Consider the following 24,469-nt stretch of genomic DNA (forward strand, 5'->3'; position numbering starts at 1 on the left):
TGATGACACAATCATATGGTCTATGATGCGGTAAGTGTTGGGTTTGGAAAAAACACCACCCAAATCCTGATAAATAGTAGGAATCAAAGATAGAGAACCTGTTTGCATGGTTCCATTGAGATACGAATTAACAGCAATCTAGCGTGTTGGTCCATGATTGGTTTTGAACAGACCTTGGTACACAGGGTGGAGGAAAAGATGATGGTACGAGTTTCCCAAACGGCATAGGGGTTGTGCCTGGTTAACACCCAAAACCACCGGGTAGGGAGGTGATTGAATTATGTCCAGAGCAATGATGGTAGGCAATAAGCAATAGTAACGGATGGATACGTTGTCTAATGGGACCAACGGCCAAGGGTGTACCATCCGAAACCTTCACCGGTGCAGTGATTTCCTATTTGGCCATGCTGTCATCAATATAATTTCCAGATGCCCCGGGGTCCACAAGTGCCTCTGTGGAAAATGATTTGGCGTTCCAAGTCAATAGTATCTTCAGAACAACAGTGGAGTGGCGGGAATTGGGCCTTTTTGTCCAGAGGGTTGGATTGTCTGTGGGGTCCATTGACACCCTCTCTTCAGACAACAGGCCAGGTAGTTTTCCATCGGTTTTGGCAGCTTCAGAGAACAATTTCTGAGAAAATGTCCTGTGTCCCACAGTACATACATAAATGGTGTTGATGTCTTTGTTTCTGTTCTTCTTCGGTGAGAGGCCCGCGTATAAAGCCCAACGGCATCGGTTCTGGTCTGTTACTAATTGATGGGGGTGCTACAGGCATCATCACTGTGGGGCGAGAATTTCTTGCATTCCTTCCTCCTCTCAGTGAGGCGGTGGCCAATACGTAGAACCTGCTCTATCAAAGCTTGCAAGGTGTCCAGCTCTGGACTATGTACTCGTGCATCCTTAATTTCTTCCCGTAACCCACGTGTGAACAATGTTCTCTGGGTCACTTCTTCTCCTGCAGCTAGTAACGGAAAAAAATGGACAAGGTAAGCAACCAGGCCCATGGAAACTTGGCCTATACACATCAACTGATTCTGGGCGATTGAAATACCTCCATGAATGCCTTCTCAAAATCAGCAAAACTGTCCAAAATGGGACCATTGGTGGTCACATAGGGAGTAGTCCAGGAGAGGTCACTGCCCTCAGGTTTCTCAAAGCAGAAGCGATGTTGGCCTTGTCCTGCTGGACCTGGTATTCTCTTGACGTAAGACGGCCTCTTCCACCCACAGATTCTGCAGCTCATCACAGAGTTCTTGCATGGCTTCCATGGCGGGAGATTGCAGGCGTCTGACTCTGTGGAGTGATCCGGTGCCAGGACATGTCCTCAGACATGTTGCATTTGTTATGAGGGAAACCTGTTTGACAACCCCCCCCCCCACCCCCGAACATGATAGCTAGAGTTGTCTGCCCAACTGCCTATGCCACGTGGATGCCTCCCATGTATTTTCGGGGTGTAGGGACAGTGCGACACTGACAGGGGGGGGGCGCAGCCTCGGCAGCTGAATCCGATATCTGGATACTCAAGGCCAAGTCCACTGTGTTAGAAGCAGAGAATACATCTGTGGCAGGGTGACAAGATGAAGGCAGGCAAAGGCAGGCAGGAAAGGAGCAGGTAAAGGCAGGCAGGAAATGGGAAGGTAAAGGCAGGCAGGAAGGAGCAGGTAAAGGCAGGCAGGAAATGGGAAGGTAAAGGCAGGCAGGAAGGAGCAGGTAAAGGCAGGCAGGCAGGAAAGGGGCAGGTAAAGGCAGGCAGGCAGGCAGGAAAGGGGCAGGTAAAGGCAGGCAGGCAGGCAGGAAAGGAGCAGGTAAAGGCAGGCAGGAAGGAGCAGGTAAAGGCAGGCAGGAAATGGGAAGGTAAAGGCAGGCAGGAAGGAGCAGGTAAAGGCAGGCAGGAAATGGGAAGGTAAAGGCAGGCAGGAAGGAGCAGGTAAAGGCAGGCAGGCAGGAAAGGGGCAGGTAAAGGCAGGCAGGCAGGAAAGGGGCAGGTAAAGGCAGGCAGGCAAGCAGGAAAGGAGCAGGTAAAGGCAGGCAGGAAGGAGCAGGTAAAGGCAGGCAGGCAGGAAAGGGGCAGCTAAAGGCAGGCAGGCAGGCAGGAAGGAGCAGGTAAAGGCAGGCAGGCAGGAAAGAGGCAGGTAAAGGCAGGAAGGAAAGGAGCAGGTAAAGGCAGACAGGAAAGGAGCAGGTAAAGGCAGCCAGGCAGACAGGAAAGGGGCAGGTAAAGGCAGGCAGGAAAGGAGCAGGTAAAGGCAGGCAGGAAAGGAGCAGGTAAAGGCAGGCAGGAAAGGAGCAGGTAAAGGCAGACAGGAAAGGATCAGGTAAAGGCAGAAAGGAAAGGATCAGGTAAAGGCAGGCAGGCAGGCGGGAAAGGAGCAGGTAAAGGCATGCAGGAAAGGAGCAGGTAAAGGCAGGCAGGCAGGAAAGGGGCAGGTAAAGGCAGGCAGGAAAGGAGCAGGTAAAGACATGCAGGGAGGCAGGAAAGGGGCAGGTAAAGGCAGGCAGGAAAGGAGCAGGTAAAGGCAGGCAGGAAAGGAGCAGGTAAAGGCAGGAAGGAAAGGAGCAGGTAAAGGCAGGCAGGAAAGGAGCAGGTAAAGGCAGGCAAGAAAGGAGCAGGTAAAGGCAGGCAGGCAGGAAAGGAGCAGGTAAAGGCAGGCAGACAGGAAAGGAGCAGGTAAAGGCAGGCAGGAAAGGAGCAGGTAAAGGCAGGCAGACAGGAATGGAGCAGGTAAAGGCAGGCAGGAAAGGAGCAGGTAAAGACAGGCAGGCAGGAAAGGAGCAGGTAAAGGCAGGCAGGCAGGAAAGGAGCAGGTAAAGGCAGGAAGGAAAGGAGCAGGTAAAGGCAGGCAGGAAAGGAGCAGGTAAAGGCAGGCAAGAAAGGAGCAGGTTAAGGCAGGCAGGCAGGAAAGGAGCAGGTAAAGGCAGGCAGACAGGAAAGGAGCAGGTAAAGGCAGGCAGGAAAGGAGCAGGTAAAGGCAGGCAGACAGGAATGGAGCAGGTAAAGGCAGGCAGGAAAGGAGCAGGTAAAGACAGGCAGGCAGGAAAGGAGCAGGTAAAGGCAGGCAGGCAGGAAAGGGGCAGGTAAAGGCAGGCAGGAAAGGATCAGGTAAAGGCAGGCAGGAAAGGGGCAGGTAGAGGCAGGCAGGAAATAAAGGAGCAGGTAAAGGCAGGCAGGAAAGGAGCAGGTAAAGGCAGGCAGGAAAGGGGCAGGTAAAGGCAGGCAGGAAATAAAGGAGCAGGTAAAGGCAGGCAGGAAAGGAGCAGGTAAAGACAGGCAGGCAGGAAAGGAGCAGGGAAAGGCAGGCAGGAAAGGAGCAGGTAAAGGCAGGCAGGCAGGAAAGGAGCAGGTAAAGGCAGGCAGGCAGGAAAGGGGCAGGTAAAGGCAGGCAGGAAAGGATCAGGTAAAGGCAGGCAGGAAATGGGCAGGTAGAGGCAGGCAGGCAGGAAAGGAGCAGGTAAAGGCAGGCAGGAAAGGAGCAGGTAAAGGCAGGCAGGAAAGGAGCAGGTAAAGGCAGGCAGGAAAGGAGCAGGTAAAGGCAGGCAGGAAAGGGGCAGGTAAAGGCAGGCAGGCAGGAAAGGAGCAGGTAAAGGCAGGCAGGCAGGAAAGGGGCAGGTAAAGGCAGGCAGGCGGGAAAGGAGCAGGTAAAGGCAGGCAGGAAAGGAGCAGGTAAAGGCAGGCAGGCAGGAAAGGGGCAGGTAAAGGCAGGCAGGAAAGGATCAGGTAAAGGCAGGCACGAAAGGGGCAGGTAAAGGCAGCCAGGAAATAAAGGAGCAGGTAAAGGCAGGCAGGAAAGGAGCAGGTAAAGACATGCAGGGAGGCAGGAAAGGGGCAGGTAAAGGCAGGCAGGAAAGGAGCAGGTAAAGGCAGGCATGAAAGGAGCAGGGAAAGGCAGGAAGGAAATGAACAGGTAAAGGCAGGCAGGAAAGGAGCAGGTAAAGGCAGACAAGAAAGGAGCAGGTAAAGGCAGGCAGGCAGGAAAGGAGCAGGTAAAGGCAGGCAGACAGGAAAGGAGCAGGTAAAGCAGGCAGGCAGGAAAGGGGCAGGTAAAGGCAGGCAGGAAAGGATCAGGTAAAGGCAGGCAGGAAAGGGGCAGGTAGAGGCAGTCAGGAAATAAAGGAGCAGGTAAAGGCAGGCAGGAAAGGAGCAGGTAAAGGCAGGCTTGAAAGGGGCAGGTAAAGGCAGGCAGGAAATAAAGGAGCAGGTAAAGGCAGGCAGGAAAGGAGCAGGTAAAGGCAGGCAGGTAGGAAAGGAGCAGGTAAAGGCAGGCAGGAAAGGAGCAGGTAAAGGCAGGCAGGCAGGAAAGGAGCAGGTAAAGGCAGGCAGGCAGGAAAGGGGCAGGTAAAGGCAGGCAGGAAAGGATCAGGTAAAGGCAGGCAGGAAAGGAGCAGGTAAAGGCAGGCAGGAAAGGAGCAGGTAAAGGCAGGCAGGAAAGGGGCAGGTAAAGGCAGGCAGGCAGGAAAGGAGCAGGTGAAGGCAGGCAGGCAGGAAAGGGGCAGGTAAAGGCAGGCAGGTGGGAAAGGAGCAGGTAAAGGCAGAAAAGGGGCAGGTAAAGGCAGGCAGGAAAGAAAGGGGCAGGTAAAGGCAGGCAGGAAAGGAGCAGGTAAAGACAGGCAGGAAGGAGCAGGTAAAGACAGGCAGGAAAGGAGCAGGTAAAGGCAGGCAGGAAAGGAGCAGGTAAAGGCAGGCAGGAAAGGGGCAGGTAAAGGCAGGCAGGCAGGAAAGTAGCAGGTAAAGGCAGGCAGGCAGGAAAGGGGCAGGTAAAGGCAGGCAGGCGGGAAAGGAGCAGGTAAAGGCAGGCAGGAAAGGAGCAGGTAAAGGCAGGCAGGCAGGAAAGGGGCAGGTATAGGCAGGCAGGAAAGGATCAGGTAAAGGCAGGCAGGAAAGGGGCAGGTAAAGGCAGCCAGGAAATAAAGGAGCAGGTAAAGGCAGGCAGGCAGGAAAGGGGCAGGTAAAGGCAGGCAGGAAAGGAGCAGGTAAAGACATGCAGGGAGGCAGGAAAGGGGCATGTAAAGGCAGGCAGGAAAGGAGCAGGTAAAGGCAGGCAGGAAAGGAGCAGGTAAAGGCAGGAAGGAAAGGAGCAGGTAAAGGCAGGCAGGAAAGGAGCAGGTAAAGGCAGGCAAGAAAGGAGCAGGTAAAGGCAGGCAGGCAGGAAAGGAGCAGGTAAAGGCAGGCAGACAGGAAAGGAGCAGGTAAAGGCAGGCAGGAAAGGAGCAGGTAAAGGCAGGCAGACAGGAAAGGAGCAGGTAAAGGCAGGCAGGAAAGGAGCAGGTAAAGGCAGGCAGGCAGGAAAGGAGCAGGTAAAGGCAGGCAGGCAGGAAAGGGGCAGGTAAAGGCAGGCAGGAAAGGATCAGGTAAAGGCAGGCAGGAAAGGGGCAGGTAAAGGCAGGCAGGAAAAGAGCAGGTAAAGGCAGGAAGGAAAGGAGCAGGTAAAGGCAGGCAGGAAAGGAGCAGGTAAAGGCAGGCAAGAAAGGAGCAGGTAAAGGCAGGCAGGCAGGAAAGGAGCAGGTAAAGGCAGGCAGACAGGAAAGGAGCAGGTAAAGGCAGGCAGGAAAGGAGCAGGTAAAGGCAGACAGACAGGAATGGAGCAGGTAAAGGCAGGCAGGAAAGGAGCAGGTAAAGACAGGCAGGCAGGAAAGGAGCAGGTAAAGGCAGGCAGGCAGGAAAGGGGCAGGTAAAGGCAGGCAGGAAAGGATCAGGTAAAGGCAGGCAGGAAAGGGGCAGGTAGAGGCAGGCAGGAAATAAAGGAGCAGGTAAAGGCAGGCAGGAAAGGAGCAGGTAAAGGCAGGCAGGAAAGGGGCAGGTAAAGGCAGGCAGGAAATAAAAGAGCAGGTAAAGGCAGGCAGGAAAGGAGCAGGTAAAGGCAGGCAGGCAGGAAAGGAGCAGGGAAAGGCAGGCAGGAAAGGAGCAGGTAAAGGCAGGCAGGCAGGAAAGGAGCAGGTAAAGGCAGGCAGGCAGGAAAGGGGCAGGTAAAGGCAGGCAGGAAAGGATCAGGTAAAGGCAGGCAGGAAATGGGCAGGTAGAGGCAGGCAGGCAGGAAAGGAGCAGGTAAAGGAAGGCAGGAAAGGAGCAGGTAAAGGCAGGCAGGAAAGGAGCAGGTAAAGGCAGGCAGGAAAGGAGCAGGTAAAGGCAGGCAGGAAAGGGGCAGGTAAAGGCAGGCAGGCAGGAAAGGAGCAGGTAAAGGCAGGCAGGCAGGAAAGGGGCAGGTAAAGGCAGGCAGGCGGGAAAGGAGCAGGTAAAGGCAGGCAGGAAAGGAGCAGGTAAAGGCAGGCAGGCAGGAAAGGGGCAGGTAAAGGCAGGCAGGAAAGGATCAGGTAAAGGCAGGCAGGAAAGGGGCAGGTAAAGGCAGCCAGGAAATAAAGGAGCAGGTAAAGGCAGGCAGGAAAGGAGCAGGTAAAGACATGCAGGGAGGCAGGAAAGGGGCAGGTAAAGGCAGGCAGGAAAGGAGCAGGTAAAGGCAGGCATGAAAGGAGCAGGTAAAGGCAGGAAGGAAATGAGCAGGTAAAGGCAGGCAGGAAAGGAGCAGGTAAAGGCAGACAAGAAAGGAGCAGGTAAAGGCAGGCAGGCAGGAAAGGAGCAGGTAAAGGCAGGCAGACAGGAAAGGAGCAGGTAAAGCAGGCAGGCAGGAAAGGGGCAGGTAAAGGCAGGCAGGAAAGGATCAGGTAAAGGCAGGCAGGAAAGGGGCAGGTAGAGGCAGGCAGGAAATAAAGGAGCAGGTAAAGGCAGGCAGGAAAGGAGCAGGTAAAGGCAGGCAGGAAAGGGGCAGGTAAAGGCAGGCAGGAAATAAAGGAGCAGGTAAAGGCAGGCAGGAAAGGAGCAGGTAAAGGCAGGCAGGCAGGAAAGGAGCAGGTAAAGGCAGGCAGGAAAGGAGCAGGTAAAGGCAGGCAGGCAGGAAAGGAGCAGGTAAAGGCAGGCAGGCAGGAAAGGGGCAGGTAAAGGCAGGCAGGAAAGGATCAGGTAAAGGCAGGCAGGAAAGGGGCAGGTAGAGGCAGGCAGGAAATAAAGGAGCAGGTAAAGGCAGACAGGAAAGGAGCAGGTAAAGGCAGGCAGGAAAGGAGCAGGTAAAGGCAGGCAGGAAAGGAGCAGGTAAAGGCAGGCAGGAAAGGGGCAGGTAAAGGCAGGCAGGCAGGAAAGGAGCAGGTGAAGGCAGGCAGGCAGGAAAGGGGCAGGTAAAGGCAGGCAGGCGGGAAAGGAGCAGGTAAAGGCAGAAAAGGGGCGGGTAAAGGCAGGCAGGAAAGAAAGGGGCAGGTAAAGGCAGGCAGGAAAGGAGCAGGTAAAGACAGGCAGGAAGGAGCAGGTAAAGACAGGCAGGAAAGGAGCAGGTAAAGGCAGGCAGGAAAGGAGCAGGTAAAGGCAGGCAGGAAAGGGGCAGGTAAAGGCAGGCAGGCAGGAAAGTAGCAGGTAAAGGCAGGCAGGCAGGCAGGAAAGGGGCAGGTAAAGGCAGGCAGGCGGGAAAGGAGCAGGTAAAGGCAGGCAGGAAAGGAGCAGGTAAAGGCAGGCAGGCAGGAAAGGGGCAGGTATAGGCAGGCAGGAAAGGATCAGGCAAAGACAGGCAGGAAAGGGGCAGGTAAAGGCAGCCAGGAAATAAAGGAGCAGGTAAAGGCAGGCAGGCAGGAAAGGGGCAGGTAAAGGCAGGCAGGAAAGGAGCAGGTAAAGACATGCAGGGAGGCAGGAAAGGGGCAGGTAAAGGCAGGCAGGAAAGGAGCAGGTAAAGGCAGGCAGGAAAGGAGCAGGTAAAGGCAGGAAGGAAAGGAGCAGGTAAAGGCAGGCAGGAAAGGAGCAGGTAAAGGCAGGCAAGAAAGGAGCAGGTAAAGGCAGGCAGGCAGGAAAGGAGCAGGTAAAGGCAGGCAGACAGGAAAGGAGCAGGTAAAGGCAGGCAGGAAAGGAACAGGTAAAGGCAGGCAGGCAGGAAAGGAGCAGGTAAAGGCAGGCAGGCAGGAAAGGGGCAGGTAAAGGCAGGCAGGAAAGGATCAGGTAAAGGCAGGCAGGAAAGGGGCAGGTAGAGGCAGGCAGGAAATAAAGGAGCAAGTAAAGGCAGGCAGGAAAGGAGCAGGTAAAGGCAGGCAGGAAAGGGGCAGGTAAAGGCAGGCAGGAAATAAAGGAGCAGGTAAAGGCAGGCAGGAAAGGAGCAGGTAAAGGCAGGCAGGCAGGAAAGGAACAGGTAAAGGCAGGCAGGAAAGGAGCAGGTAAAGGCAGGCAGGCAGGAAAGGAGCAGGTAAAGGCAGGCAGGCAGGAAAGGGGCAGGTAAAGGCAGACAGGAAAGGATCAGGTAAAGGCAGGCAAGAAAGGGCAGGTAGAGGCAGGCAGGAAATAAAGGAGCAGGTAAAGGCAGGCAGGAAAGGAGCAGGTAAAGGCAGGCAGGAAAGGAGCAGGTAAAGGCAGGCAGGAAAGGGGCAGGTAAAGGCAGGCAGGCAGGAAAGGAGCAGGTAAAGGCAGGCAGGCAGGCAGGCAGGAAAGGGGCAGGTAAAGGCAGGCAGGCAGGAAAGGGGCAGGAAAGGATCAGGTAAAGGCAGGCAGGAAAGGGACAGGTAAAGGCAGCCAGGAAATAAAGGAGCAGGTAAAGGCAGGCAGGCAGGAAAGGGGCAGGTAAAGGCAGGCAGGAAAGGAGCAGGTAAAGACATGCAGGGAGGCAGGAAAAGGGCAGGTAAAGGCAGGCAGGAAAGGAGCAGGTAAAGGCAGGCAGGAAAGGAGCAGGTAAAGGCAGGAAGGAAAGGAGCAGGTAAAGGCAGGCAGGAAAGGATCAGGTAAAGGCAGGCAAGAAAGGAGCAGGTAAAGGCAGGCAGGCAGGAAAGGAGCAGGTAAAGGCAGGCAGACAGGAAAGGAGCAGGTAAAGGCAGGCAGGAAAGGAGCAGGTAAAGGCAGGCAGGCAGGAAAGGGGCAGGTAAAGGCAGGCAGGAAAGTATCAGGTAAAGGCAGGCAGGAAAGGGGCAGGTAGAGGCAGGCAGGAAATAAAGGAGCAGGTAAAGGCAGGCAGGAAAGGAGCAGGTAAAGGCAGGCAGGCAGGAAAGGGGCAGGTAAAGGCAGGCAGGAAATAAAGGAGCAGGTAAAGGCAGGCAGGAAAGGAGCAGGTAAAGGCAGGCAGGCAGGAAAGGAGCAGGTAAAGGCAGGCAGGAAAGGAGCAGGAAAAGGCAGGCAGGCAGGAAAGGGGCAGGTAAAGGTAGGCAGTAAAGGATCAGGTAAAGGCAGGCAGGAAAGGGGCAGGTAGAGGCAGGCAGGAAATAAAGGAGCAGGTAAAGGCAGGCAGGAAAGGAGCAGGTAAAGGCAGGCAGGAAAGGAGCAGGTAAAGGCAGGCAGGAAAGGAGCAGGTAAAGGCAGGCAGTAAAGGGGCAGGTAAAGGCAGGCAGGCAGGAAAGGAGCAGGTAAAGGCAGGCAGGCAGGAAAGGGGCAGGTAAAGGCAGGCAGGCGGGAAAGGAGCAGGTAAAGGCAGAAAAGGTGCAAGTAAAGGCAGGCAGGACAGAAAGGGGCAGGTAAAGGCAGGCAGGAAAGGAGCAGGTAAAGACAGGCAGGAAGGAGCAGGTAAAGACAGGCAGGAAAGGAGCAGGTAAAGGCAGGCAGGAAAGGAGCAGGTAAAGGCAGGCAGGAAAGGGGCAGGTAAAGGCAGGCAGGCAGGAAAGGAGCAGGTAAAGGCAGGCAGGCAGGAAAGGGGCAGGTAAAGGCAGGCAGGAAAGGAGCAGGTAAAGGCAGGCAGGAAAGGGGCAGGTAAAAGCAGGCAGGAAAGGATCAGGTAAAGGCAGGCAGGAAAGGGGCAGGTAAAGGCAGCCAGGAAATAAAGGAGCAGGTAAAGGCAGGCAGGCAGGAAAGGGGCAGGTAAAGGCAGGCAGGAAAGGAGCAGGTAAAGACATGCAGGGAGGCAGGAAAGGGGCAGGTAAAGGCAGGCAGGAAAGGAGCAGGTAAAGGCAGGCAGGAAAGGAGCAGGTAAAGGCAGGAAGGAAAGGAGCAGATAAAGGCAGGCAGGAAAGGAGCAGGTAAAGGCAGGCAAGAAAGGAGCAGGTAAAGGCAGGCAGGCAGGGAAGGAGCAGGTAAAGGCAGGCAGACAGGAAAGGAGCAGGTAAAGGCAGGCAGGAAAGGAGCAGGTAAAGGCAGGCAGACAGGAAAGGAGCAGGTAAAGGCAGGCAGGCAGGAAAGGAGCAGGTAAAGGCAGGCAGGCAGGAAAGGGGCAGGTAAAGGCAGGCAGGAAAGGACCAGGTAAAGGCAGGCAGGAAAGGGGCAGGTAGAGGCAGGCAGGAAATAAAGGAGCAGGTAAAGGCAGGCAGGAAAGGAGCAGGTAAAGGCAGGCAGGAAAGGGGCAGGTAAAGGCAGGCAGGAAATAAAGGAGCAGGTAAAGGCAGGCAGGAAAGGAGCAGGTAAAGGCAGGCAGGCAGGCAGGAAAGGAGCAGGTAAAGGCAGGCAGGAAAGGAGCAGGTAAAGGCAGGCAGGCAGGAAAGGAGCAGGTAAAGGCAGGCAGGCAGGAAAGGGGCAGGTAAAGGCAGGCAGGAAAGGAGCAGGTAAAGGCAGGCAGGAAAGGAGCAGGTAAAGGCAGGCAGGAAAGGAGCAGGTAAAGGCAGGCAGGAAAGGGGCAGGTAAAGGCAGGCAGGCAGGAAAGGAGCAGGTAAAGGCAGGCAGGCAGGAAAGGGGGAGGTAAAGGCAGGCAGGCGGGAAAGGAGCAGGTAAAGGCAGGCAGGAAAGGAGCAGGTAAAGGCAGGCAGGCAGGAAAGGGGCAGGTAAAGGCAGGCAGGAAAGGATCAGGTAAAGGCAGGCAGGAAAGGGGCAGGTAAAGGCAGCCAGGAAATAAAGGAGCAGGTAAAGGCAGGCAGGAAAGGAGCCGGTAAAGGCAGGCAGGCAGGAAAGGAGCAGGTAAAGGCAGGCAGGAAAGGAGCAGGTAAAGGCAGGCAGGCAGGCAGGAAAGGGGCAGGTAAAGGCAGGCAGGAAGGAAAGGAGCAGGTAAAGGCAGGCAGGAAAGTATCAGGTAAAGGCAGGCAGGCAGGCAGGAAAGGAGCAGGTAAAGGCAGGCAGGAAATGGGCAGGTAAAGGCAGGCAGGAAAGGAGCAGGTAAAGGCAGGCAGGCAGGCAGGAAAATGGCAGGTAAAGGCAGGCAGGTGGGAAAGGAGCAGGTAAAGGCAGGCAGGCAGGCAGGAAAGGGGCAGGTAAAGGCAGGCAGGCAGGAAAGGGGCAAGTAAAGACAGGCAGGAAGGAAAGGAGAGGGTAAAGGCAGGCAGGAAAGGAGCAGGTAAAGGCAGGAAGGCAGGAAAGGGGCAGGTAAAGGCAGGCAGGAAAGGAGCAGGTAAAGGCACGCAGGCAGGCAGGAAAGGGCAGGTAAAGGCAGGCAGGAAAGGAGCAGGTAAATGCAGGTAGGCAGGCAGGAAAAGGGCAGGTAAAGGCAGGCAGGCAGGCAGGAAAGGAGCAGGTAAAGGCAGGCAGGAAAGGAGCAGGTAAAGGCAGGCAGACAGGCAGGCAGGCAGGCAGGAAAGGAGCAGGTAAAGGCAGGCAGGCAGGAAAGGGGCAGGTAAAGGCAGGCAGGAAAGAAAGGGGCAGGTAAAGGCAGGCAGGAAAGGAGCAGGTAAAGGCAGGCAGGCAGGAAAGGGGCAGGTAAAGGCAGGCAGTAAAGGAGCAGGTAAAGGCACGAGGGCAGGTAGGAAAGGGGCAGGTAAAGGCAGGCAGGAAAGGAGCAGGTAAAGGCAGGAAGGAAAGGAACAGGTAAAGGCAGGAAGGAAAGAAAGGAGCAGGTAAAGGCAGGAAGGAAAGGAGCAGGTAAAGGCAGGCAGGCAGGAAAGGGGCAGGTAAAGGCAGGCAGGCAGGCAGGAAAGGGGCAGGTAAAGGCAGGCAGGAGGGAAATGAGCCGGTAAAGGCAGGCAGGAAGAAAAGGAGCAGGTAAAGGCAGGCAGGAAAGGAGCAGGTAAAGGCAGGCAGGAAGGAAAGGAGCAGGTAAAGGCAGGCAGGAAAGGTGCAGGTAAAGGCAGGCAGGCAGGAAAGGGGCAGGTAAAGGCAGGCAGGAAAGGAGCAGGTAAAGGCACGCAGGCAGGCAGGATAGGGGCAGGTAAAGGCGGGCAGGAAAGGAGCAGGTAAAAGCAGGAAGGAAAGGAACAGGTAAAGGCAGGAAGGAAAGAAAGAAGCAGGTAAAGGCAGGAAGCAAAGGAGCAGGTAAAGGCAGGCAGGAAGGAGCAGGTAAAGGCAGGCAGGCAGAAAAGGGCAGGTAAAGGCAGGCAGGCAGGAAAGAGGCAGGTAAAGGCAGGCAGTGAGGAAATTAGCAGGTAAAGGCAGGCAGGAAGAAAAGGAGCAGGTAAAGGCAGGCAGGAAAGGAGCAGGTAAAGGCAGGCAGGAAGGAAAGGGGCAGGTAAAGGCAGAAAAGGGGCAGGCAAAGGCAGGCGGGAAAGAAAGGGGCAGGTAAAGGCAGGCAGGAAAGGAGCAGGTAAAGACAGACAGGAAGGAGCAGGTAAAGGCAGGCAGGCAGGAAAGGAGCAGGTAAAGGCAGGCAGGAAAGGATCAGGTAAAGGCAGGCAGGCAGGCAGGAAAGGGGCAGGTAAAGGCAGGCAGGCAGGAAAGGAGCAGGTAAAGGCAGGCAGGAAAGGAGCAGGTAAAAGCAGGCAGGCAGGAAAGGGGCAGGTAAAGGCAGGCAGGGAGGAAAGAGGCAGGTAAAGGCAGGCAGGAAAGAAAGGAGCAGGTAAAGGCAGGCAGGAAAGGAGCAGGTAAAGGCAGGCAGGAAGGAGCAGGTAAAGGCAGGAAGAAAAGGAACAGGTAAAGGCAGGAAGGAAAGAAAGGAGCAGGTAAGGGCAGGAAGGAAAGGAGCAGGTAAAGGCAGGAAGGAAAGGAACAGGTCAAGGCAGGAAGGAAAGAAAGGAGCAGGTAAAGGCAGGAAGGAAAGGAGCAGGTAAAGGCAGGCAGGAAGGAGCAGGTAAAGGCAGGCAGGCAGGCAGGAAAGGGGCAGGTAAAGGCAGGCAGGCAGGCAGGAAAGGAGCAGGTAAAGGCAGGCAGGAAAGGAGCAGGTAAAGGCAGGCAGACAGGCAGGCAGGCAGGCAGGAAAGGAGCAGGTAAAGGCAGGCAGGCAGGAAAGGGGCAGGTAAAGGCAGGCAGGAAAGAAAGGGGCAGGTAAAGGCAGGCAGGAAAGGAGCAGGTAAAGGCAGGCAGGCAGGCAGGCAGGAAAGGGGCAGGTAAAGGCAGGCAGGCAGGCGGGAAAGGGGCAGGTAAAGGCAGGCAGGAGGGAAATGAGCCGGTAAAGGCAGGAGGGAAGAAAAGGAGCAGGTAAAGGCAGGCAGGAAATTAGCAGGTAAAGGCAGGCAGGAAGAAAAGGAGCAGGTAAAGGCAGGCAGGAAAGGAGCAGGTAAAGGCAGGCAGGAAGGAAAGGGGCAGGTAAAGGCAGAAAAGGGGCAGGTAAAGGCAGGCAGGAAAGAAAGGGGCAGGTAAAGGCAGGCAGGAAAGGAGCAGGTAAAGACAGGCAGGAAGGAGCAGGTAAAGGCAGGCAGGCAGGAAAGGAGCAGGTAAAGGCAGGCAGTAAAGGATCAGGTAAAGGCAGGCAGGCAGGCAGGAAAGGGGCAGGTAAAGGCAGACAAGCAGGCAGGAAAGGGGCAGGTAAAGGCAGGCAGGCAGGTAGGGAGCAGGTAAAGGCAGGCAGGAAAGGAGCAGGTAAAAGCAGGCAGGCAGGAAAGGGGCAGGTAAAGGTAGGCAGGCAGGAAAGAGGCAGGTAAAGGCAGGCAGGAAAGAAAGGAGCAGGTAAAGGCAGGCAGGAAAGGAGCAGGTAAAGGCAGGCAGGAAGGAGCAGGTAAAGGCAGGAAGAAAAGGAACAGGTAAAGGCAGGAAGGAAAGAAAGGAGCAGGTAAAGGCAGGAAGGAAAGGAGCAGGTAAAGGCAGGAAGGAAAGGAACAGGTCAAGGCAGGAAGGAAAGAAAGGAGCAGGTAAAGGCAGGAAGGAAAGGAGCAGGTAAAGGCAGGCAGGAAGGAGCAGGTAAAGGCAGGCAGGCAGGCAGGAAAGGGGCAGGTAAAGGCAGGCAGGCAGGCAGGAAAGGAGCAGGTAAAGGCAGGCAGGAAAGGAGCAGGTAAAGGCAGGCAGACAGGCAGGCAGGCAGGCAGGAAAGGAGCAGGTAAAGGCAGGCAGGCAGGAAAGGGGCAGGTAAAGGCAGGCAGGAAAGAAAGGGGTAGGTAAAGGCAGGCAGGAAAGGAGCAGGTAAAGGCAGGCAGGCAGGAAAGGGGCAGGTAAAGGCAGGCAGGCAGGAAAGTGGCAGGTAAAGGCAGGCAGGAAAGAAAGGGGCAGGTAAAGGCAGGCAGGAAAGGAGCAGGTAAAGGCAGGTAAAGGCAGGCAGGAAAGGAGCAGGTAAAGGCACGTGGGCAGGCAGGAAAGGGGCAGGTAAAGGCAGGCAGGAAAGGAGCAGGTAAAGGCAGGAAGGAAAGGAACAGGTAAAGGCAGGAAGGAAAGAAAGGAGCGGGTAAAGGCAGGAAGGAAAGGAGCAGGTAAAGGCAGGCAGGAAGGAACAGGTAAAGGCAGGCAGGCAGGAAAGGGGCAGGTAAAGGCAGGCAGGCAGGCGGGAAAGGGGCAGGTAAAGGCAGGCAGGAGGGAAATGAGCTGGTAAAGGCAGGAGGGAAGAAAAGGAGCAGGTAAAGGCAGGCAGGAAAGGAGCAGGTAAAGGCAGGCAGGAAGGAAAGGAGCAGGTAAAGGCAGGCAGGAAAGGAGCAGGTAAAGGCAGGCAGGCAGGAAAGGGGCAGGTAAAGGCAGGCAGGAACGGAGCAGGTAAAGGCACGCAGGCAGGCAGGATAGGGGCAGGTAAAGGCAGGCAGGAAAGGAGCAGGTAAAGGCAGGAAGGAACGGAACAGGTAAAGGCAGGAAGGAAAGAAAGGAGCAGGTAAAGGCAGGAAGCAAAGGAGCAGGTAAAGGCAGGCAGGAAGGAGCAGGTAAAGGCAGGCAGGCAGGAAAGGGCAGGTAAAGGCAGGCAGGCAGGAAAGAGGCAGGTAAAGGCAGGCAGGAAAGGAGCAGGTAAAGGCAGGCAGGAAGGAAAGGAGCAGGTAAAGGCAGGCAGGAAAGGAGCAGGTAAAGGCAGGCAGGAAGGAAAGGAGCAGGTAAAGGCAGAAAAGGGGCAGGTAAAGGCAGGCAGGAAAGAAAGGGGCAGGTAAAGGCAGGCAGGAAAGGAGCAGGTAAAGACAGGCAGGAAGGAGCAGGTGAAGGCAGGCAGGCAGGAAAGGAGCAGGTAAGGGCAGGCAGGAAAGGATCAGGTAAAGGCAGGCAGGCAGGCAGGAAAGGGGCAGGTAAAGGCAGGCAGGCAGGAAAGAGGCAGGTAAAGGCAGGAAGGAAAGAAAGGAGCAGGTAAAGGAAGGCAGGAAAGGGGCAGCTAAAGGCAGGCAGGCAGGAAAGGAGCAGGTAAAGGCAGGCAGGAAAGGAGTAGGTAAAGACAGGTAGACAGGCAGGCAGGCAGGAAAGGGGCAGGTAAAGGCAGGCAGGAAAGAAAGGAGCAGGTAAAGGCAGGCAGGAAAGGAGCAGGTAAAGGCAGGCAGGCAGGAAAGGGACAGGTAAAGGCAGGCAGGAAAGGAGCAGGTAAATGCACGCAGGCAGGCAGGAAAGGGACAGGTAAAGGCAGGCAGGAAAGAAGCAGGTAAATGCAGGAAGGAAAGGAACAGATAAAGGCAGGAAGGAAAGAAAGGAGCAGGTAAAGGCAGGAAGGAAAGGAGCAGGTAAAGGCAGGCAGGAAGGAGCAGGTAAAGGCAGGCAGGCAGGCAGGAAAGGGGCAGGTAAAGGCAGGCAGGCAGGCAGGCAGGAAAGGGGCAGGTAAAGGCAGGCAGGAAGGAAATGAACAGGTACAGGCAGGCAGGGAGACAAGGAGCAGGTAAAGGCAGGCAGGAAAGGAGCAGGTAAAGGCAGGAAGGAAAGGAACAGGTCAAGGCAGGAAGGAAAGAAAGGAGCAGGTAAAGGCAGGAAGGAAAGGAGCAGGTAAAGGCAGGCAGGAAGGAGCAGGTAAAGGCAGGCAGGCAGGCAGGAAAGGGGCAGGTAAAGGCAGGCAGGCAGGCAGGAAAGGAGCAGGTAAAGGCAGGCAGGAAAGGAGCAGGTAAAGGCAGGCAGACAGGCAGGCAGGCAGGCAGGAAAGGAGCAGGTAAAGGCAGGCAGGCAGGAAAGGGGCAGGTAAAGGCAGGCAGGAAAGAAAGGGGCAGGTAAAGGCAGGCAGGAAAGGAGCAGGTAAAGGCAGGCAGGCAGGCAGGCAGGAAAGGGGCAGGTAAAGGCAGGCAGGCAGGCGGGAAAGGGGCAGGTAAAGGCAGGCAGGAGGGAAATGAGCCGGTAAAGGCAGGAGGGAAGAAAAGGAGCAGGTAAAGGCAGGCAGGAAATTAGCAGGTAAAGGCAGGCAGGAAGAAAAGGAGCAGGTAAAGGCAGGCAGGAAAGGAGCAGGTAAAGGCAGGCAGGAAGGAAAGGGGCAGGTAAAGGCAGAAAAGGGGCAGGTAAAGGCAGGCAGGAAAGAAAGGGGCAGGTAAAGGCAGGCAGGAAAGGAGCAGGTAAAGACAGGCAGGAAGGAGCAGGTAAAGGCAGGCAGGCAGGAAAGGAGCAGGTAAATGCAGGCAGTAAAGGATCAGGTAAAGGCAGGCAGGCAGGCAGGAAAGGGGCAGGTAAAGGCAGACAAGCAGGCAGGAAAGGGGCAGGTAAAGGCAGGCAGGCAGGTAAGGAGCAGGTAAAGGCAGGCAGGAAAGGAGCAGGTAAAAGCAGGCAGGCAGGAAAGGGGCAGGTAAAGGTAGGCAGGCAGGAAAGAGGCAGGTAAAGGCAGGCAGGAAAGAAAGGAGCAGGTAAAGGCAGGCAGGAAAGGAGCAGGTAAAGGCAGGCAGGAAGGAGCAGGTAAAGGCAGGAAGAAAAGGAACAGGTAAAGGCAGGAAGGAAAGAAAGGAGCAGGTAAAGGCAGGAAGGAAAGGAGCAGGTAAAGGCAGGAAGGAAAGGAACAGGTCAAGGCAGGAAGGAAAGAAAGGAGCAGGTAAAGGCAGGAAGGAAAGGAGCAGGTAAAGGCAGGCAGGCAGGCAGGAAAGGGGCAGGTAAAGGCAGGCAGGCAGGCAGGAAAGGAGCAGGTAAAGGCAGGCAGGAAAGGAGCAGGTAAAGGCAGGCAGACAGGCAGGCAGGCAGGCAGGAAAGGAGCAGGTAAAGGCAGGCAGGCAGGAAAGGGGCAGGTAAAGGCAGGCAGGAAAGAAAGGGGCAGGTAAAGGCAGGCAGGAAAGGAGCAGGTAAAGGCAGGCAGGCAGGAAAGGGGCAGGTAAAGGCAGGCAGGCAGGAAAGTGGCAGGTAAAGGCAGGCAGGAAAGAAAGGGGCAGGTAAAGGCAGGCAGGAAAGGAGCAGGTAAAGGCAGGTATAGGCAGGCAGGAAAGGAGCAGGTAAAGGCACGTGGGCAGGCAGGAAAGGGGCAGGTAAAGGCAGGCAGGAAAGGAGCAGGTAAAGGCAGGAAGGAAAGGAACAGGTAAAGGCAGGAAGGAAAGAAAGGAGCGGGTAAAGGCAGGAAGGAAAGGAGCAGGTAAAGGCAGGCAGGAAGGAACAGGTAAAGGCAGGCAGGCAGGAAAGGGGCAGGTAAAGGCAGGCAGGCAGGCGGGAAAGGGGCAGGTAAAGGCAGGCAGGAGGGAAATGAGCCGGTAAAGGCAGGAGGGAAGAAAAGGAGCAGGTAAAGGCAGGCAGGAAAGGAGCAGGTAAAGGCAGGCAGGAAGGAAAGGAGCAGGTAAAGGCAGGCAGGAAAGGAGCAGGTAAAGGCAGGCAGGCAGGAAAGGGGCAGGTAAAGGCAGGCAGGAAAGGAGCAGGTAAAGGCACGCAGGCAGGCAGGATAGGGGCAGGTAAAGGCAGGCAGGAAAGGAGCAGGTAAAGGCAGGAAGGAACGGAACAGGTAAAGGCAGGAAGGAAAGAAAGGAGCAGGTAAAGGCAGGAAGCAAAGGAGCAGGTAAAGGCAGGCAGGAAGGAGCAGGTAAAGGCAGGCAGGCAGGAAAGGGCAGGTAAAGGCAGGCAGGCAGGAAAGGGGCAGGTAAAGGCAGGCAGGAAAGGAGCAGGTAAAGGCAGGCAGGAAGGAAAGGAGCAGGTAAAGGCAGGCAGGAAAGGAGCAGGTAAAGGCAGGCAGGAAGGAAAGGAGTAGGTAAAGGCAGAAAAGGGGCAGGTAAAGGCAGGCAGGAAAGAAAGGGGCAGGTAAAGGCAGGCAGGAAAGGAGCAGGTAAAGACAGGCAGGAAGGAGCAGGTGAAGGCAGGCAGGCAGGAAAGGAGCAGGTAAGGGCAGGCAGGAAAGGATCAGGTAAAGGCAGGCAGGCAGGCAGGAAAGGGGCAGGTAAAGGCAGGCAGGCAGGAAAGAGGCAGGTAAAGGCAGGAAGGAAAGAAAGGAGCAGGTAAAGGAAGGCAGGAAAGGAGCAGGTAAAGGCAGGCAGGAAGGAGCAGGTAAAGGCAGGAAGAAAAGGAACAGGTAAAGGCAGGAAGGAAAGAAAGGAGCAGGTAAAGGCAGGAAGGAAAGGAGCAGGTAAAGGCAGGAAGGAAAGGAACAGGTCAAGGCAGGAAGGAAAGAAAGGAGCAGGTAAAGGCAGGAAGGAAAGGAGCAGGTAAAGGCAGGCAGGAAGGAGCAGGTAAAGGCAGGCAGGCAGGCAGGAAAGGGGCAGGTAAAGGCAGGCAGGCAGGCAGGAAAGGAGCAGGTAAAGGCAGGCAGGAAAGGAGCAGGTAAAGGCAGGCAGACAGGCAGGCAGGCAGGCAGGCAGGAAAGGAGTAGGTAAAGGCAGGCAGGCAGGAAAGGGGCAGGTAAAGGCAGGCAGGAAAGAAAGGGGCAGGTAAAGGCAGGCAGGAAAGGAGCAGGTAAAGGCAGGCAGGCAGGCAGGCAGGCAGGAAAGGAGCAGGTAAAGGCAGGCAGGCAGGAAAGTGGCAGGTAAAGGCAGGCAGGAAAGAAAGGGGCAGGTAAAGGCAGGCAGGAAAGGAGCAGGTAAAGGCAGGTAAAGGCAGGCAGGAAAGGAGCAGGTAAAGGCACGCGGGCAGGCAGTAAAGGGGCAGGTAAAGGCAGGCAGGAAAGGAGCAGGTAAAGGCAGGAAGGAAAGGAACAGGTAAAGGCAGGAAGGAAAGAAAGGAGCAGGTAAAGGCAGGAAGGAAAGGAGCAGGTAAAGGCAGGCAGGAAGGAACAGGTAAAGGCAGGCAGGCAGGCAGGAAAGGGGCATTTAAAGGCAGGCAGGCAGGCGGGAAAGGGGAAGGTAAAGGCAGGCAGGAGGGAAATGAGCCGGTAAAGGCAGGAGGGAAGAAAAGGAGCAGGTAAAGGCAGGCAGGAAAGGAGCAGGTAAAGGCAGGCAGGAAGGAAAGGAGCAGGTAAAGGCAGGCAGGAAAGGAGCAGGTAAAGGCAGGCAGGCAGGAAAGGGGCAGGTAAAGGCAGGCAGGAAAGGAGCAGGTAAAGGCACGCAGGCAGGCAGGATAGGGGCAGGTAAAGGCAGGCAGGAAAGGAGCAGGTAAAGGCAGGAAGGAAAGGAACAGGTAAAGGCAGGAAGGAAAGAAAGGAGCAGGTAAAGGCAGGAAGCAAAGGAGCAGGTAAAGGCAGGCAGGAAGGAGCAGGTAAAGGCAGGCAGGCAGGAAAGGGCAGGTAAAGGCAGGCAGGCAGGAAAGAGGCAGGTAAAGGCAGGCAGGAAAGGAGCAGGTAAAGGCAGGCAGGAAGGAAAGGAGCAGGTAAAGGCAGGCAGGAAAGGAGCAGGTAAAGGCAGGCAGGAAGGAAAGGAGCAGGTAAAGGCAGAAAAGGGGCAGATAAAGGCAGGCAGGAAAGAAAGGGGCAGGTAAAGGCAGGCAGGAAAGGAGCAGGTAAAGACAGGCAGGAAGGAGCAGGTAAAGGCAGGCAGGCAGGAAAGGAGCAGGTAAGGGCAGGCAGGAAAGGATCAGGTAAAGGCAGGCAGGCAGGCAGGAAAGGGGCAGGTAAAGGCAGGCAGGCAGGAAAGGGGCAGGTAAAGGCAGGCAGTAAAGGAGCAGGTAAAGGCAGGCAGGAAAGGAGCAGGTAAAGGCAGGCAGGAAAGGGGCAGGTAAAGGCAGGCAGGCAGGAAAGAGGCAGGTAAAGGCAGGCAGGAAAGAAAGGAGCAGGTAAAGGCCGGCAGGAAAGGAGCAGGTAAAAGCAGGCAGGAAGGAGCAGGTAAAGGCAGGAAGAAAAGGAACAGGTAAAGGCAGGAAGGAAAGAAAGGAGCAGGTAAAGGCAGGAAGGAAAGGAGCAGGTAAAGGCAGGAAGGAAAGGAACAGGTCAAGGCAGGAAGGAAAGAAAGGAGCAGGTAAAGGCAGGAAGGAAAGGAGCAGGTAAAGACAGGCAGGAAGGAGCAGGTAAAGGCAGACAGGCAGGAAGGGAGCAGGTAAAGGCAGGCAGGAAAGGATCAGGTAAAGGCAGGCAGGCAGGCAGGCAGGAAAGGGGCAGGTAAAGGCAGGCAGGCAGGAAAGGGGCAGGTAAAGGCAGGCAGGAAAGGAGCAGGTAAAGGCAGGAAGGAAAGGAACAGGTAAAGGCAGGAAGGAAGGAAAGGTGCAGGTAAAGGCAGGGAGGAAAGGAGCAGGTAAAGACAGGCAGGAAGGAGCAGGTAAAGGCAGGCAGGAAGGGAGCAGGTAAAGGCAGGCAGGAAAGGATCAAGCAAAGGCAGGCAGGCAGGAAAGGGGCAGGTAAAGGCAGGCAGGCAGGCAGGAAAGGGGCAGGTAAAGGCAGGCAGGTAGGAAAGAGGCAGGTAAAGGCAAACAGGAAAGAAAGGAGCAGGTAAAGGCAGGCAGGAAAGGAGCTGGTAAAGGCAGGCAGACAGGAAAGGGGCGGGTAAAGGCAGGCAGGAAAGGAGCGGGTAAAGGCAGCCAGGCAGGCAGGAAAGGGGCAGGTAAAGGCAGGCAGGAAAGGAGCAGGTAAAGGCAGGAAGGAAAGGAACAGGTAAAGGCAGGAAGGAAAGAAAGGAGCAGGTAAAGGAAGGAAGGAAAGGAGCAGGTAAAGGCAGGCAGGAAGGAGCAGGTAAAGGCAGGCAGGCAGGCACGAAAGGGGCAGCTAAAGGCAGGCAGGCAGGCAGGAAAGGGGCAGGTAAAGGCAGGCAGGAAGGAAAGGAGCAGGTAAAGGCAGGAAAGGCGCAGGTAAAGGCAGGCAGGAAAGAAAGGGGCAGGTAAAGGCAGGCAGGAAGGAGCAGGTAAAGGCAGGCAGGCAGGCAGGAAAGGGGCAGGTAAAGGCAGGCAGGAAAGGGGCAGGTAAAGGCAGGCAGGAAAGGGGCAGGTAAAGGCAGGCAGGAAAGGAGCAGGTAAAGGCAGGTAGGAAAGGGGCAGGTAAAGGTAGGCAGGCAGGAAGGAAAGGGGCAGGTAAAGGCAGGAAGGAAATGAGGAGGTAAAGGCAGGCAGGAAAGAAAGGAGCAGGTAAAGGCAGGCAGGCAGGCAGGCAGGAAAGGGGCAGGTAAAGGCAGGCAGGCAGGAAAGGGCCAGGTAAAGGCAGGCAGGAAAGGAGCAGGTAAAGGCAGGCAGGCAGGCAGGAAAGGGGCAGGTAAAGGCAGGCAGGAAAGGGGCAGGTAAAGGCAGGCAGGAAAGGAGCAGGTAAAAGCAGGTAGGAAAGGGGCAGGTAAACGCAAGCAGGCAGGAAGAAAAGGGGCAGGTAAAGGCAGAGAGGAAAGGAACAGGTGAAGGCAGGCAGGAAAGAAAGCAGCAGGTAAAGGCAGGCAGGCAGGAAAGGGGCAGGTAAAGGCAGGCAGGAAAGACAGGAGCAGGTAAAGGCAGGCGTGCAGGCAGGAAAGGGCCAGGTAAAGGCAGGCAGGAAAGAAAGGAGCAGGTAAAGGCAGGAAGGAAGGAAAGGAGCAGGTAAAGGTAGGCAGGAAAGAAAGGAGCAGGTAAAGGCAGGCAGGAAAGAAAGGAGCAGGTAATGGCAGGTAGGCCGTAACGAAAGGAGCAGGAAATGGCAGGCAGGAAGGAAGTAAAGGAGCAGGTAAAGGCAGTCAGGAAGGAAAGGAACAGGAAATGGCAGGTAGGCAGTAAGGAAAGGAGCAGAAAATGGCACGCAGGAAGGAAGTAAAGGAGCAGGTAAAGGCAGGCAGGAAGGAAAGGAGCAGGTAAAGGCAGGCAGACAGGAAGGAAAGTAGCATGTAATTGCAGGCAGGCAGGAAAGCAGCAGGTAAAGGCAGGCAGGAAAGTATCAGGTAAAGGCAGGCAGGCAGGCGGGAAAGGAGCAGGTAAAGGCAGGCAGGAAAGGAGCAGGTAAAGGCAGGCAGGCAGGAAAGGGGCAGGTAAAGGCAAGCAGGAAAGGATCAGGTAAAGGCAGGCAGGAAATGGGCAGGTAAAGGCAGGCAGGAAAGGAGCAGGTAAAGGCAGGCAGGCAGGCAGGAAAAGGGCAGGTAAAGGCAGGCAGGCGGGAAAGGAGCAGGTAAAGGCAGGCAGGCAGGCAGGAAAGGGGCAGGAAAAGGCAGGCAGGCAGGAAAGGGGCAAGTAAAGGCAGGCAGGAAGGAAAGGAGCAGGTAAAGGCAGGCAGGAAAGGAGCAGATAAAGGCAGGCAGGCAGGAAAGGGGTAGGTAAAGGCAGGCAGGAAAGGAGCAGGTAAAGGCACGCAGGCAGGCAGGAAAGGGCAGGTAAAGGCAGGCGGGAAAGGAGCAGGTAAAGGCAGATAGGCAGGCAGGAAAAGGGGAGGTAAAGGCAGGCAGGCAGGAAAGGAGCAGGTAAAGGCAGGCAGGAAAGGAGCAGGTAAGGCAGGCAGACAGGCAGGCAGGCAGGCAGGAAAGGAGCAGGTAAAGGCAGGCAGGCAGGAAAGGGGCAGGTAAAGGCAGGCAGGAAAGAAAGGGGCAGGTAAAGGCAGGCAGGAAAGGAGCAGGTAAAGGCAGGCAGGCAGGAAAGGGGCAGGTAAAGGCAGGCAGGAAAGGAGCAGGTAAATGCACGCTGGCAGGCAGGAAAGGGGCAGGTAAAGGCAGGCAGGAAAGGTTCAGGTAAAGGCAGGAAGGAAAGGAACAGGTAAAGGCAGGAAGGAAAGAAAGGAGCAGGTAAAGGCAGTAAGGAAAGGAGCAGGTAAAGGCAGGCAGGAAGGAGCAGGTAAAGGCAGGCAGGCAGGCAGGAAAGGGGCAGGTAAAGGCAGGCAGGCAGGCAGGAAATGGCCAGGTAAAGGCAGGCAGGAGGGAAATGAGCAGATAAAGGCATGCAGGAAGAAAAGGAGCAGGTAAAGGCAGGCAGGAAAGGACCAGGTAAAGGCAGGCAGGAAGGAAAGGAGCAGGTAAAGGCAGGCAGGAAAGGAGCAGATAAAGGCAGGCAGGCAGGAAAGGGGCAGGTAAAGGCAGGAAGGAAAGGAACAGGTAAAGGCATGAAGCAAAGGAGCAGGTAAAGGCAGGCAGGAAGGAGCAGGTAAAGGCAGGCAGTCAGAAAAGGGCAGGTAAAGGCAGGCAGGCAGGAAAGGGGCAGGTAAAGGCAGGCAGGAAGGAAATGAGCAGGTAAAGGCAGGCAGGAAGAAAAGGAGCAGGTAAAGGCAGGCAGGAAAGGAGCAGGTAAAGGCAGGCAGGAAGGAAAGGAGCAGGTAAAGGCAGGCAGGCAGGCAGGAAAGGGGCAGGTAAAGGCAGGCAGGAAAGGAGCAGGTAAAGGCACGCGGGCAGGCAGGAAAGGGGCAGGTAAAGGCAGGCAGGAAAGGTTCAGGTAAAGGCAGGAAGGAAAGAAAGGAGCAGGTAAAGGCAGTAAGGAAAGGAGCAGGTAAAGGCAGGCAGGAAGGAGCAGGTAAAGGCAGGCAGGCAGGCAGGAAAGGGGCAGGTAAAGGCAGGCAGGCAGGAAAGGGCCAGGTAAAGGCAGGCAGGAGGGAAATGAGCAGGTAAAGGCAGGCAGGAAGAAAAGGAGCAGGTAAAGGCAGGCAGGAAAGGAGCAGGTAAAGGCAGGCAGGCAGGAAAGGGGCAGGTAAAGGCAGGAAGGAAAGGAACAGGTAAAGGCAGGAAGGAAAGAAAGAAGCAGGTAAAGGCAGGAAGCAAAGGAGCAGGTAAAGGCAGGCAGGAAGGAGCAGGTAAAGGCAGGCAGTCAAGAAAGGGCAGGTAAAGGCAGGCAGGCAGGCAGGAAAGGGGCAGGTAAAGGCAGGCAGGAAGGAAATGAGCAGGTAAAGGCAGGCAGGAAGAAAAGGAGCAGGTGAAGGCAGGCAGGAAAGGAGCAGGTAAAGGCAGGCAGGAAGGAAAGGAGCCGGTAAAGGCAGAAAAGGGGCAGGTAAAGGCAGGCAGGAAAGAAAGGGGCAGGTAAAGGCAGGCAGGAAAGGAGCAGGTAAAGGCAGGCAGGAAAGGAGCAGGTAAAGGCCTGCAGGCAGGCAGGAAATGAGCAGGTAAAGGCAGGCAGGAAGAAAAGGAGCAGGTAAAGGCAGGCAGGAAAGGAGCAGGTAAAGGCAGGCAGGCAGGAAAGGGGCAGGTAAAGGCAGGAAGGAAAGGAACAGGTAAAGGCAGGAAGGAAAGAAAGAAGCAGGTAAAGGCAGGAAGCAAAGGAGCAGGTAAAGGCAGGCAGGAAGGAGCAGGTAAAGGCAGGCAGTCAAGAAAGGGCAGGTAAAGGCAGGCAGGCAGGCAGGAAAGGGGCAGGTAAAGGCAGGCAGGAAGGAAATGAGCAGGTAAAGGCAGGCAGGAAGAAAAGGAGCAGGTGAA

The 24,469-nt window shown here is 55.8% G+C and overlaps 1 protein-coding gene across 1 annotated transcript in view; it reads right to left on the reverse strand.

Annotated features, from left to right (window-relative positions):
* Nucleotides 1-750: 750 nt before the first annotated feature.
* Nucleotides 751-24,469, reverse strand: part of LOC138487219 (collagen, type I, alpha 1b-like) — a 174,938-nt gene continuing 151,219 nt past the window's right edge. Inside the window, exon 3 of the mRNA XM_069613858.1 lies at nt 751-962. Within this exon, the coding sequence (XP_069469959.1) occupies nt 751-962 (212 nt within the window). The remainder of the gene's footprint in view (nt 963-24,469) is intronic.

The sequence above is a fragment of the Ambystoma mexicanum genome, chromosome 9 (assembly GCF_040938575.1).
Source record: "Ambystoma mexicanum isolate Mex_15411 chromosome 9, UKY_AmexF1_1, whole genome shotgun sequence".
In the NCBI taxonomy this organism is placed as follows: Eukaryota; Metazoa; Chordata; class Amphibia; order Caudata; family Ambystomatidae; genus Ambystoma; species Ambystoma mexicanum.